The following is a 13,891-nucleotide window of genomic DNA, read 5'->3' as shown; positions in this document are numbered from 1 at the left end:
TCTTCAGTGCAAAGATAACGAACGTCAAGCTCTTTGCGAACCACTTTCTCACGAACATAGTGATAGTCCACTTCCAAATGTTTGGTACGAGCGTGAAACACCAGGTTCAATCGAGCTGATATTGTCACCAAATAATGGGCGTTGAAAGACAAACACCCAAATCCTTGAATATGGACCGAAGCCATTAAATTTCAGCCGCAGTGTATGCTAATTGACGATATTCAGCTTCAGTGCTGGAGCGAGAAACGGTACGTTGCTTCTTAGCACTCTATGATATGGGATTATACCCAAGGTAAATGCAATAACCTCCTGTAGAATGACGATCATCTGGATTCCTTGCATAATCAGCATCTGAATATGGTTCTAGGCTAAGTAAGCCGGATCGATAAAACAGACCTTGATCAGGAGTATGTTTCAGATACTTCAAAATGCGTTTGACTGCAGTCCAATGAGTGGTGGTGCGTTGGTGCATCAATTGACATACTTGGTTGGCTGCAAAAGAAATGTCCGGACGAGTGATTGTCAGATATTGAAGAGCTCCTACCACACTGCGATACTCACTCGGATCAGATAGAAATTCACCATCATACAGACTTAATTTCTTGCCAGTTTGACAAGGAGAAGAAATTGGCTTCACATCCTGGAACTTTGTACGGCAAAGCAAGTCCATAATATACATGGATTGAGTCAAATATAAACCATTAACATCTTGTACATCCTCAATTCCAAGAAAGAAATTAAGAGAACCCAAGTCCTTCATAGAAAATAGTCGACCTAAGCTTGTAATAAGCCGGGAAATATTAGTCTGACTATTTCCAGTGATCAAAATATCATCAACATAGATGAGAAGAAATATGATCAAATCACGTTTATGAAAAGTGAACAAGGAATAATCCGCTTTAGAATCTTGAAAACCAAGTTCTTCTAAATAGTCTGAAAATTTCTTAAACCAAGCGCGAGGGGCTTGTTTCAAGCCATAGAGCGACTTATGAAGCTTGCACACATAATGAGGATAATTTGGATTAGTAAAACCAGGCGGTTGACGCATGTAAACATCCTCAGATAATTCTCCATGAAGAAATGCATTCTGAACATCCAATTGCCGGATGGGCCATTTGAAATGAACGGATAGAGCAATGACAATGTGAATTGTCGAGTGTTTTACAAATGGACTAAAGGTCTCTGTATAATCAAAGCCTTCCTATTGATGAAAACCATTTGCTACTAGCCGAGCCTTGTAGCGTTCAATATCACCATTTGACCTCCTTTTTATCTTAAACAACCACATATTTGGCAAAATGTTCATATCCGAACTAGCAAGTACTAGGGACCAAGTTCCATTTTGTTGCAATGCATTGAATTCAGCTCCCATAGCATGTCTCCACTCTGCATGTTTAACTACCTGGCTAGAACAAGTTGGTTGAACATTAGAATCATACATCACATGCATGGCATATTTGCGATTTGGCTTGAATTTGGGTTTGGAAATTCCATTGTCATATCTGGGATTTGGTTTGGAAATTCCATTCTGTCTCCTAGTAACCATTGAATGAGGTAAAGATTCTGGGTTATATTGTGGGACATGGTCTTGGGATATAATGGTTTGATTAGTAGTAGAAGGTGAAATAGTAGTGGAGGGTGAAGGGACAGACTCCATGGGCAATTGGTCAGAGGTGCTACTGGAGGGTGGAGTTATTTCATTTTAGCATGTGGGCGGCAATGCTAGTGAAAGAAGATGAGGTAGAATTTTGTGGAGTAGATATTGAAGTGACATTAGGTTCTATACGGGAGTTGGAAGTCAGCATATGATTGGTAGGCAATGAAACCATTTGTATCATTGGTACAAACGAGTCTGGGGAGATTTCCGCCACAGATTTCATGTTAATGATCTCTTTAAAAGGAAAACAAATTTCGTCAAACACAACATGATATGATAAATACACACGATTTGTAGTTGGATCGAGACAATGATACCCTTGATGGTTAAGGGAATAACCCACAAAAACACATTGTTTGGAGCGAAATTGTAACTTATTAGAGTTGTATGGCCTCAAATAAGGAAAACAGGCACATCCAAAGACTCGAAGACAGGCATACACAGCAGTTTTCTGAAAGAGTTTTTCGTAGGGAGTGATATTATTCAACACTCGAGTAGGAAGCCGGTTAATTAAGTATAATGCAGTATTGAAAGCATCAACCCAATATGTGCTTGGCATATGAGCATGTGCCAAGAGAGTGAGACCTGTTTCAACAATATGTCGATGTTTCCTTTCAGCCAATCCATTTTGTTCAGGATGGTCAGAACAAGAGGAACGAAAACTAATTCCATGATTTGATAAGAAGTTTTGAAAAACACGTTTAGTGTATTCACCTCCCCCGTCTGATTGAAAAGCTTTGATTTTGGTCGAGAATAAATTTTCAACATGCAATTTAAATCGGACAAAAATATCAAAGACTTCATGTTTAAATTGCATAGGAAAAATCCATGAGTATCTAGAAAAATCATCGACAAATAAAAATTAATACTTCGACCATTTAAAAGACATAGTAGGAGAACACCAAACATCTGAATGCACCAACTCTAAAGGAAGTTTTGTTTTTGAATTCGACAAACTAAACGACAATTTAGTACTTTTGCCTAATGGACATGAATGACAAAAAGATATTGAAGTTGATCCTTTCAAAGGAAGACATTTATTTGACATAAGTCTAGATAAGGTGTTTGATGCAGGATGGCCTAGATGAGAATGCCAAACTTGAGCACCAACACGGACACCAACAAACGCAAAAGGATGACCTGACTTGCTCAAAATCTGATTATGAATGTGAAAAGGGTAGAGACCATTTTCATTCTATCCGCGGAAAAGTGTCCTCCCCGTCTTTAGGTCCTTCACATAGAAACAATCAGGGAAGAAAACAAAGAAACAATTATTGTCACGAGTAAATTGATGTACTAAAAGGAGGTTAGCAGCAACAGAAGGGCAATGTAAAATATTGTTCATTTTATAGGATGACATAGCATGTGATATATTAGTTTATAGCCAAACCTGCACCGTTACCCACAGCAACTTGATCCTTGCCATGATAGTCATCATGAATTGCAAGATTAGCCAGATCGGAAGTGATATGATTTGATGCACCAGTATCAATAGTCCAAGTGGTTGGATTGTTGTTGAATGATGCAGTAGCTGCCATAGCAGTGAGCTTCTGAGTGGGAACCCGACCTTCATAGGCTTTGTTCATGTGCTCATAGCAATCTATAGCAGAGTGTCTTGGTCGATTGCATATTTGACAAACAAGATGATCAGAATTGTTAGCCTGAGGTACATAGTTTATGATCTTGAATAAAATCCACGACCACGACCTGTGCCTCTCATGTGAGATCCTCAGATATTTGGCGAACCACGACCACGAGTATTGTTTTGATGAGATTTAGGAGCATACATTGCAGTCGGATTGGTTTCAAGTGAAGGTGTGTTATGTGCCTTAAGTCTCATTTCGGCATTAAGAAGCAATGCCACAAGATCATCATAGGATATAGGAGTGTCACGGGCTTGAGCAAAACTTACTGTAGCTTCATACGTGGAACCAACATTGTTTATAATAATAGTAACAAGATCATCATCTTCAATAGGTTTGCCAGCTAAGGCAAGATTATCGAAGCAAAGGCGATTAATTTTGTCCACAAAATCAAAAATTGAAAGGCCTTCCTTTTTGTTGTAAACAAATCATTCCTCAGTTGGAGAATGCGATTTTGTGAGTGAGAAGCATACCTCTTTTCTAGTGACAACCACGTGTCACGTGAGGATGTACAGCAAGCCACCGTTGATAACACTGATGGAGTGAGAGAGCTGTTGATCTAACTCATGATCATTTGATCCCGTTGAGTCCAAGCAGCATACTCGAGATCGACTTCAGTTGTCACTGCGCCCGTAGCATCCCATTTGAATTCAGATGGAGATGGTTTTGTACCATCTACAAAACCCATTAGAGTCTTGCTCTTCAAAACGGGAACAATCTGAGCAAGCCAAAGAGAATAGGTGGTCCTGTCCAATTTGATTGACATGAACCCAGAATGGTTGGGTACGACGACACCAGTTGAAGAGGTGTTTCCTGCGTCCATTGTAATTGTGATTGATGTTAAAGAGAAAAAAAAAATTCTTGTCGCTGGACTAAGGCTCCGATACCATGAAAGATTGTTTATTGAGATAGTTTAATGGATTGGAAAACACACTAGACCAAGGTGGTCATGTCCTCTATTTATAATAAGGATTACAACAGTTTCCTCCACAATAGGACTATGAGATCCATCTTTATCATAAACTCAACAGTTCCCTACACCATAGAGATATCAGATATGAAATACATCCTATCATACCAGGATAACTACAAGATTATGGAGAGAGAATCTCAGCAGCCAGCGTGCCATGATTTGAAGGTGAGACACTAGGCTTGGTCTTACTATATATATCAAAAATGAGGTGCCGGAACTTTTGAAGTTGTACCAAAGTAAAGTAACACCTGAAGATTTTGTTGTTGGGCATAAGGATTAAGGATGGCTGTGAGTCTGATATATTCTTGAAAGCATTATTTAAAGTCAATGAAAGATCCACGAATTTCCATTAAACTTTAGTTGATTATCTAAGCACTTGATTCTTTTCCATATGACTATGACACTCTGATTTTTCAAACCTTTTTAAGGGAAACAATACTTGAACCAAGTTCTTAATGGTGTTTATCATCTGGTTTCAACTGAATTAAGGTAGGTGATTGCACATATTGTGTAAACTAGTGTTGGAAGAGAATTGGTGTAATGGCATGGTCAGTTACTTACTTTGTCTTGGGGAAATGGAGCTGCGGGGAATCTTCACTTGTGACTGCCAATATTGGGAGGTGGAAGAATTTGGTCGGAGAGCAGGTACCATATGACAAAGAGGGAATAGTGAAGACGACGGTAATGGAAGTGGAATAGGAAGGGTTTCTCTTCTGTGATGTCTTTTTATCAAATAATAGTGGAGGATATTCTAATGGTTAATGCTACACGCATCACATTACCATACAAGACTGTAGGGAAGGCACCAATAAGGCTATATTTTTTTTCCCTATTGGGTACGTTCTTGGTGAGAATTGATACGTCCATAGCTGGCAGATTAGGGGATGGAGCATCCCGAACAGATTCGTGTTGTGTGGACTGTGGACAGGAGGTAGAACAATCTACCTTTTTGCAAGATGTGCATTTGTGGCGCAGGTGTGGGAAATTATAACCGCTTGCATAGCTCCTTCCTCACCAATTCAAACAGTGCAATCATTACTACTATATGCAGGAGATTCTCAAGCCATGGCCTAACACCGCCACAACTAGCTATGGGAAACTGGTGTGAGAACTTATTCCTTATGCCGTGTGTTGGCTCATTTGGTAGTTGCATAACGAGTGTATATTCAGAAAATTATGACCCTAATTTGGAGAATACAAAAGAAAGAATAGAAGCAGCAACTGTTGTTCAGCTTGATCAAAGGTTAGTATTGCAAAAGCGCCAGCCACGAGATTGCCTTCTCTATGTACACATTGTTTGTCTTAGAGCTAATATCCAAGAAGTCTATTAGTATTTGTCTCTTGGAATTATATGATTTGCATTGTACTTTAGACTGTAAGTCAATCGGATGGTTAACACTTAGTCGAATTTTCTTGATTAAATTTCACGTGTCCCAATATTGTGTACATGTGTTATATTTCTATTTCAGCGTACTTCTGTTGGTTACATCGTTAATTGCCCCACGTCATTGGATATTCGCGATTCACAGTCCTAATAAATGCAGTTAACAAGCTTCCAGCAATGGCCCTATTCTAATGATGCAATACAAATATACAATATGCAAAGAGAAAAGTGAAAAATGTGAAAACGAATAATATAAAGTTGGAAGAACGAGAATAAATGAAGAAAATATGCTGACAGAAGTCACAGAACTAAAGTAAGGGAAAGAAAAAGATGGTGTTGTTGGTTACAGTGCTCCACCGCTGTCTGCATTCACGTTTACTTTTTTTTCATGTCCACACCTTTTTTTTAACTCATTTCTCATTGCTGCAGGAGAGCTTTTAACTTGTGTTACGAAGGCCATGAGGTTCTATTGTTTGGCATCTACCCCCAATTGGAGAGGCAGCTGCTAGCAGTCTATAAAAGGTTGGTTAAATTTACCCTGAATTAAACTATCAAAGAACCCATGGCAAGAAAGTCTGTAGTTTCCTTCACTTCACTAATTGAACTTTGTTGTGTTATTTTGAATAAAACAAGAGGTGAACTTGGACTTGGGCTTGGGCTCTATGATTCATTATCTTCTTTTTAGTAAACCATTTTTCTTAAACTGTTCCGGATAAGTTTGGAAACAGAATTGGATATGGATTGGGAAACAAATGTCATAGACTTGTAGAATCCAATTCTTATCGGGAAACTAGATCAGTACCCTATCTGGATCTACTAAGTGCTCCACGTTTTTCCTCTATAAATACTCCTAGAGCAGCAGCTAATAAGATGTGCGAAAACTATTTTCTATACGAAATTGAGGGCTTTCATAAGATCAGAATTGTGGTTTTTCTTTTCTTCTTTGGTTTATCGCAGTAAACAAAGGAGAGTCTATCTGGCTGTTGTATCTTGGAGATTGACGCGCTTTGTCTGCATAAAGATGAACAGACGCGAAACAACCTTAAAGAAAGCGTTTGATCCGTGCCTCAACCAGCCTTCTTATTTACAGTTTGTTCTTGTTGCGGCAATTGTTACCAACAGTTTTAAAATTGCTTAACAATGAATACGAAAAAAAGGTTAATATTTTTTACCGGTTTTCGTTTATGGGTTAAACGATTACGAGGTACGTTATTATATTATTCTTACGGTATTATCATTATCGTAGTGTATTATTGTCTAGATTGCTCTAATATATACTAAGAGTTGGTACTTGGTATGATGGAGCTGAACGTGACAATAATTTTTGTGTTTACGGCTAATGCTTATCATGGAGATTGGTATGAAAACAATCGTTATCTTTACTTATGAATTAGAAGCGTTGATTCTCGGTTAAAGGATTTTATTGTTGTTCACCACTAGGCCACGGGCTGGAAACACTTTGTGGTTAACAATTATTGGATTGTACTAGCTCTCGGGTTAAGTGTGAATCTCGTTATTGGAGGTTGGAGCAAATCTTTTTGACACATATACGTTGGTTGGCCATCTTAGTTTGTCAAGTGTGTAAACACCATGATGAATCTTCTGTTTATTAAAAGGAACAAGTTCATGATATTTTTTGGTTCATGATATTTGGGCTGTAATCATATGGTCAATATATGTTCTGTTGAATGATTACTCTAATGGATCTCTCCTTTGTGATTCACGAGTCCGACTTTGAAATTCGGACTGCTATGACACGCTCAACGAAAACAGCCATAACGTTTTGCTCAAACGTCGAATTTGCAAACCGCTTTTTGCATTAGAAAGCTGACTCAGAGATGTTTCCAACGATGTATGGCGTGAAGCCTAATTCGTCCTGAGGTGATTCAGTTTTACAGTTATTTATGGGCTAATTTCTCGTCGAATAGCAAAACGTGATAATCCGATTTTTCAATCGGATAGGTATCGTATTCCTTACCAAATCTATGCAATTCTTTGTTTTATATTGTGAGAAGAATTAAAACATAGAATTACATGCTAGGGTTTTTAATTTAAGGAAATTTAAAACCTAAGTCTATATGTTTTAGTTATTTATCTAGTCAATATGTTGTGGTACTGGGTGTTGGTTAACATGCTTTGAAAGTTTTGTCATTGACTAGATATAATTGTTTGAGATTAATTTCTCTTTTGTACATATATGATCACCAAGGTTGGTGTCTTTGTTGGTAAGGGATATGCATGTAAGGAGATATTGAAGTTTGTTAATCCCACATCTAATAGTAATGGAGCTACACTTCTATTGATATAGAACCCCACACCTTAGATGAGGTCCAACTGAGGTTTGGGCCAAGTGATGGCTAAAGTTGGGGACAATAATAGTCTTGGGTGAGACATCTGTGAGGGTACCATGGATGGTCCCTAGCCTTGGCCCTGGTCATGCCTAACTGGTGAGACAAAGCCGATGGTTCGGTTAGACCAGTTTCGGTCCAAGGTGGAGATTGTTAGGTGTATGGACTGAATTGGATGTTGTTGATATTAATAATATTATACCTCTACTTACATGATTTCTTGTTCTGTTAATGTTGGTATTGCAGATTATGTCATATTAATAGGAAATATGTTAAGAACATGAGCATACTTGATTTAATTCCTAATTTGAATGATGATGATTTTGTACACGGTGAATCTTGCACAAAAGCCAAAATCACAAAGAAGCGTCACAAATCAGTTGAAAGAAATACAAATCTACTAGACTTGGTATACACTGATATTTGTGAGCTTGAAGGTGTTATAACTAGATGTGGTAAAAGATATTTTATTACGTTCATTGATGGTTGCTCAAAATTTACATATGTTTAATTGCTGAAGATAAAAAGTGGTGTTTTTTATGCTTTTAAAGCTTATGTACTTGAGGTTCAAAATCAGCATGATAGGAATATTAAAGTAATTCAAAGTAATTGAGGTACTGAATATGGTTATGTTAACTTTAATCTTTTTCTTGCAATCACATGGTATTATTCATGAGATGATAACTTCTTATTCACCTAAAATGAATGGAGTAGATAAACGTAAGAACAGAACACTTAAAGGGATTAATTGTTGTTATGTTGTTTAGTTCTAGAGCACCCTCAAATTTGTGGAGGAAACTATTTTGATTATTAGCTATATATGTGTTGGATAGAATTGCTAATTCTAATACAAAGATTACACTTTATGAGCTATTGAAGAACAAGAAGCCTAATTTGAGTTACTTCAGAATATGGGGATGTTTGGCTTTTGTAAGGAAGCATGATCCCAAGATCTCAAAGCTTGAGAGCAAAGCTTATGAGTGTGTCGTTTTAGGCAATGCTATGGAGAGCAATGTCTATGTTTTTCTAGATATGAAGAGTAATGTTTTTGTTGATCATCTTATATTAAGTTTCTTGAAGATAGATTTTCATATTTATCTAGAAATAGTGGGGGTGCCAGTGGGGGTAGTATCCTCCAAGGCCCCTAATATTGATGTTTATGACACTAACATATCTAGATTGCATGATAGAATCATGGACACAGAAGATGAACCTAGAAGATATAAAAGAGCTTAGGGTCACTAAGGTTTTGTGACCCGACTTTGTCACTGTACTTTGGAATGAGATCCCTCCTCCATTGAAGAAGTTCTCATATATTTTGATTTCGAGTTTTGGAGAGAAGTCATTCGAGTGAGATTGATTCTCTCATGGAAAACAAAACTTGGAAACTTGTTGATTTGCCTATTGGTTGTAAAACTATAGGAATCAAATGGATTTTAAGAAGGAAGTTTAAAAATCGATGGTTCAGTGGATAAGTTTAAAGCAAGACTTGTTATCAAGGGCTTTAGACAGAGAGAGAACTTGGTTTCTTTGACACATATTCACCTGTTACACGGATAACATCCATTATAGTATTATTTTCTGTTGATGATGTTCATAATCTTGTTATTCATCAGATGGATGTTAAGACAACCTTTCTAAATGGGGATTTAGAAGAGGAGATTTATATGGATAAGCCAACAGGTTACGTAGAACCAAGTAATAGTAAAAAGGTATGCAGATTACTTAAGTCACTTTATGGGTTGAAACAGGCACCTAAACAGTGGCATGAGAAGTTTGATAACTTTATAATTACCAGTGGGTTCAAGATAAATGAAAGTGACAAGTGCATTTATCATAGGTATTCTGATGGGATATGTGTTATTATATGCTGTTATTATATGCTTATATGTTGATGATCTACTAATCTTTGGTTCCAGTTTACATGTTGTGAAAGAAACCAAGAACCTATTGTCTTCTAACTTTGATATGAAGGACTTAGGTGAGGCTGATGTAATGTTAGGAATCAAAATTACAAGATCGTCTGATGGCATATGGCTGGATCAGTCACACTACATTGAGAAAATGTTGACGAAGTATAACTACTTCAATTGCGTGACTGTGAGTACTCCTTTTGATCCCTGTGTTAAATTATTTGCAAATAATGGGGAACTTGTGAATCAAAAGGGCCGGAATATGCAAGTATCATTGGTAGTTTGAGATATACTATAGATTGTTTAAGACCTGACATTGCCTATGTAGTAGGTGTTATTTTGCATGTATACTAGCAGGCAATAGATTCGGATTGGAACATCCTTTCAGAAAACTCCGAGGTCACCAGTGGCTATGTGTTTAGCATTGGTGGAGGTGTTGTATCTTGGAAGTCCAAGAAATAAACCATAATAGCACAGTTTGCTATGGAGTCTGAGATTATTGCTTTTGGCTAGTACGAGTGAAGAAGCTAGTTGAATACAAGGTCTTCTTACTCATATACTAGTCTGAGATAGACAGTATTAGTTACAATGATACTTTGTTGATAGCATTACAGCTATTACTGGGAGAGGCCATATTATTTTGATTTTGTGAGATTTGAAGATAACCTTGCAGATTCACAAACTAAAGCTCTGGCCAGAGATACAATGTGGATTGCTTTACTAGCATGGGACTGAAGCCAATTGAAAGATGAACATCTATGATGGTAACCCAACCTAGGGACTGGAGATCCCAAGAACTAGGTTCAAAGAGAAGAACAACTCATAGAATGTTGGTTGTGAGACATGCATTGTTACTTATCTGTCCCGTAGTTGGATAGTAAAATGTATGAAATCCTGCAGCAATAAATAGAGGTTGAGGTTTTCTGGGAAAACTTTTAATGAAGTTCTATGGTCCTTATGGGTGGAGTGCATAGCTCAGGAGCACTCTTGATAGACTCACCTAGTGAATGTGACAGTAGAGGCCGCTTTCTATGAGAATAAGGGCTGATTCTCTAGATCATTCACTTAATCCAGAGAGATAATGGGGCCTTTTAATGTGCAGAACATGAAAGGAGAACACTAGATATGTTGTGCATGATTACGACTTATTGTATACTCAAGACCTAAGTTTAAGACTTAGTCACTTATGGCTCTTATACTTTGAGTAATTTTCACTACGTAAAGGTTTAAGTCGTGGACACCTTCATCTATGCATAACATGTTGATACTGATATTGATTGCCTTTAAGTATATTTTCTATTTTGTTTTTATCAAAAATAAGTGAGGGATTGTTGTGTTATTTTGAATAAAACAAGAGGTGAACTTGGGCTTGGGCTTGGGCACTATGATCCCTTATCTTCTTTTTGGTAAACCATTTTCCTTAAACTGTTCCGGATAAGTTTGGAAACAGAATTGGATATGGATTGGGAAACAAATGTGATAGACTTGTAGAATCCAATTCTTATCGGGAAACTGGATCAGTATCCTATCTAGATCTACTAAGTGCTCCACGTTTTTCTTCTATAAATACTCCTAAAGCAACATCTAATAAAATGTGCGAAAACTATTTTCTATACTAAGTTGAGGGCTTTCATAAGATCAGAATCGTGGTTCTTCTTTTCTTCTTTGGTTTATCTATAGTAAACAAAGGAGAGTCTATGTGGCTGTTGTATCCTGGAGGTTGACGCGCTTTGTTTGCATAAAGAGGAACAGACGCGAAACAACCTTAAAGAAAGCGTTTGATCCGTGCCTCAGCAAACCTTCTTATTTACAATTTGTTATTGTTGCAGCAATTGTTACCAACAAACTTCTACTTATTCTGATAGGTATCTCCATAGCGGCAGCACCCATTGTTTTTGCCAATGCTAACACCCTTAAAGGTTCCTATTCTGTCCAAAATGTCGCTCGTCCCCTTGTCAAGCTTAAGCGACCAGTTGTAATATTGATATCCTCAGACGGGTTTCGGTTCGGGTACCAATTCAAGACACCCACTCCCAACATCCACCGATTGATCAGAAACGGAACTGAAGCTGAGACTGGTTTAATCCCAGTCTTCCCTACTTTAACATTCCCAAACCATTACTCCATTGTCACTGGTCTTTATCCAGCTTACCATGGCATAATTGCCAACTGGTTTACTGACCCGAATAGTGGCGAGACTTTCACAAAGCGTAGTCAAGAACCACATTGGTGGCTTGGCGAACCACTATGGCAAACTGTGGTCAAGGATGGATTGATTGCTGCTACCTACTTCTGGCCAGGTTCTGAGGTAAAGAAAGGATCATGGAACTGTCCTCCAAAGTATTGTCAGCCTTTTAACAAGAAGGTTCCATTTGAGGAGCGTGTGGATACTGTGTTAGGATACTTTGATCTTCCTAGTGATGAGATTCCTTCGTTTATGACTGTATATTTTCAGGATCCAGATAGTCAGGGTCACCGTGTTGGACCCGATCATCCGGAGATCACTGAAGCAGTAGCTAATATTGATAGAATCATCGGAAAGTTGATAACAGGACTCGAAAAGAGAGGAGTGTTTGATGATGTTAATATCATTATGGTTGGTGATCATGGCATGGTTGGTACATGTGATGGAAAGTCCCTCTATCTTGAAGATTTGGCTCCGTGGATTGAAATTCCAGAGTCGTGGGTTCAGTCTTATTATCCATTGCTTGCTATTCGACCTCCTGCTGCCGTCTCTCCAGCTTTAGTTGTAAAGAATATGACAGAAGGACTAAATTCAAGCACAGTTCGAAATGGAAAGAATTTGAAAATGTTTCTCAAGGAGGACTTCCCTGCTAGACTTCACTATTCTGCAAATTACCGCATATCTCCAATCATAGGACTGCTCGATGAAGGGTTTATGGTGGAGCAGAGGAATTTGAGCCAGAGAACTTGCGCGGGAGCTCATGGTTATGATAATGCTTACTTCTCTATGAGGACTATCTTTATTGGTCACGGTCCTAAGTTTGCAAAGGGCCGGAAGGTTCCCTCTTTTGAGAATGTTCAGATCTATAATATGGTTACCTCTATTCTGAACATACAGGGTGCTTCAAACAATGGCACGGATTCGTTTGCAAACTTTGTTCTCTTGCCAAATAGGTAGATAATGAAGGTTCTGTTGTGGTCTAGTTGAAGTGCTGTAGTGGAATTTCTGAAATGGTCTGTTCTTATCATCTTACGTTAATATCTGCTGGAAATTTTCTCGTTAAGATGTATCATCTGCTTCACTTTGTTACGGCCTTTCCTCATGTTATCGTAGATGCGTTAGTTGAACCTAATCTGAAATTCTTGTCTAACGAAAATTTCTCATTTTATTAATTATATTGCAACGTTCATCATCCATACACAACTTACAAATGACACTTCTTTTTTACCCAAGTACGTACTGATAAAATTCTGTTAGGAATTTTTTAGAAATCCATAACCCAAGATCGGATGTCAATCAATGAAGAAAACGAATTAAATTAGGTGTTTAGGACATACTAGAAGCCATTGTTTGCGGTGACTAAGCAAATCCTATTCGCAATGGATGTTGTGTCTTCCACATCCAAAGCCTTTCTCCTGTTCACTCATAACGGATGGGAAGATTATGAGAATGATATAAGGTGTATTTCTCCAGTAGTGTTGTGAGGGACTAATATACACAATCAATGTACATTATACACGTGTCAGACTCATTACATTATAGAATATCTCTCCTATATATTAACATGTTTACAGTTCACTCCATTGAATAAAAGACCTCCCGTAGGACGGCTCGACGACCTACAAGAACACTTCCAAGCAGATCGAACAAGTATATTACTCCCAAACTGGAAACTTGATGTGATTATGTAACGACTATAAATTAAATGCATAGACAGCCATTCTAGCAGTTCCGTAACAGCAGCCATGCTCTTCATTGATTCTCCATTAAAGCTCATGGAAGTCTCAC

The 13,891-nt window shown here is 37.9% G+C and overlaps 1 protein-coding gene across 1 annotated transcript; it reads left to right on the top strand.

Moving 5' to 3' along the window:
- The first annotated feature begins 4,848 nt into the window (after window positions 1-4,848).
- LOC147512089 (uncharacterized) lies at window positions 4,849-13,236 on the top strand. The gene is made up of 11 exons (XM_086598642.1): window positions 4,849-4,918; window positions 5,014-5,248; window positions 5,325-5,516; window positions 6,087-6,179; window positions 8,252-8,460; window positions 8,820-9,019; window positions 9,622-9,717; window positions 9,814-9,845; window positions 9,925-10,186; window positions 10,276-10,351; window positions 11,556-13,236. Exons 1-11 carry the CDS (start codon window positions 4,849-4,851, stop codon window positions 13,058-13,060), a joined length of 2,970 nt encoding a protein of 989 aa, XP_086454768.1. The 3' UTR covers window positions 13,061-13,236.
- Window positions 13,237-13,891: the final 655 nt, after the last annotated feature.

Source organism: Coptis chinensis, chromosome 3 (assembly GCF_015680905.1).
Source record: "Coptis chinensis isolate HL-2020 chromosome 3, ASM1568090v1, whole genome shotgun sequence".
Classification (NCBI taxonomy): domain Eukaryota; kingdom Viridiplantae; phylum Streptophyta; class Magnoliopsida; order Ranunculales; family Ranunculaceae; genus Coptis; species Coptis chinensis.
Note: the sequence above shows the minus strand (reverse complement) of the source record. Positions and strands in the feature narration are given on the sequence as shown.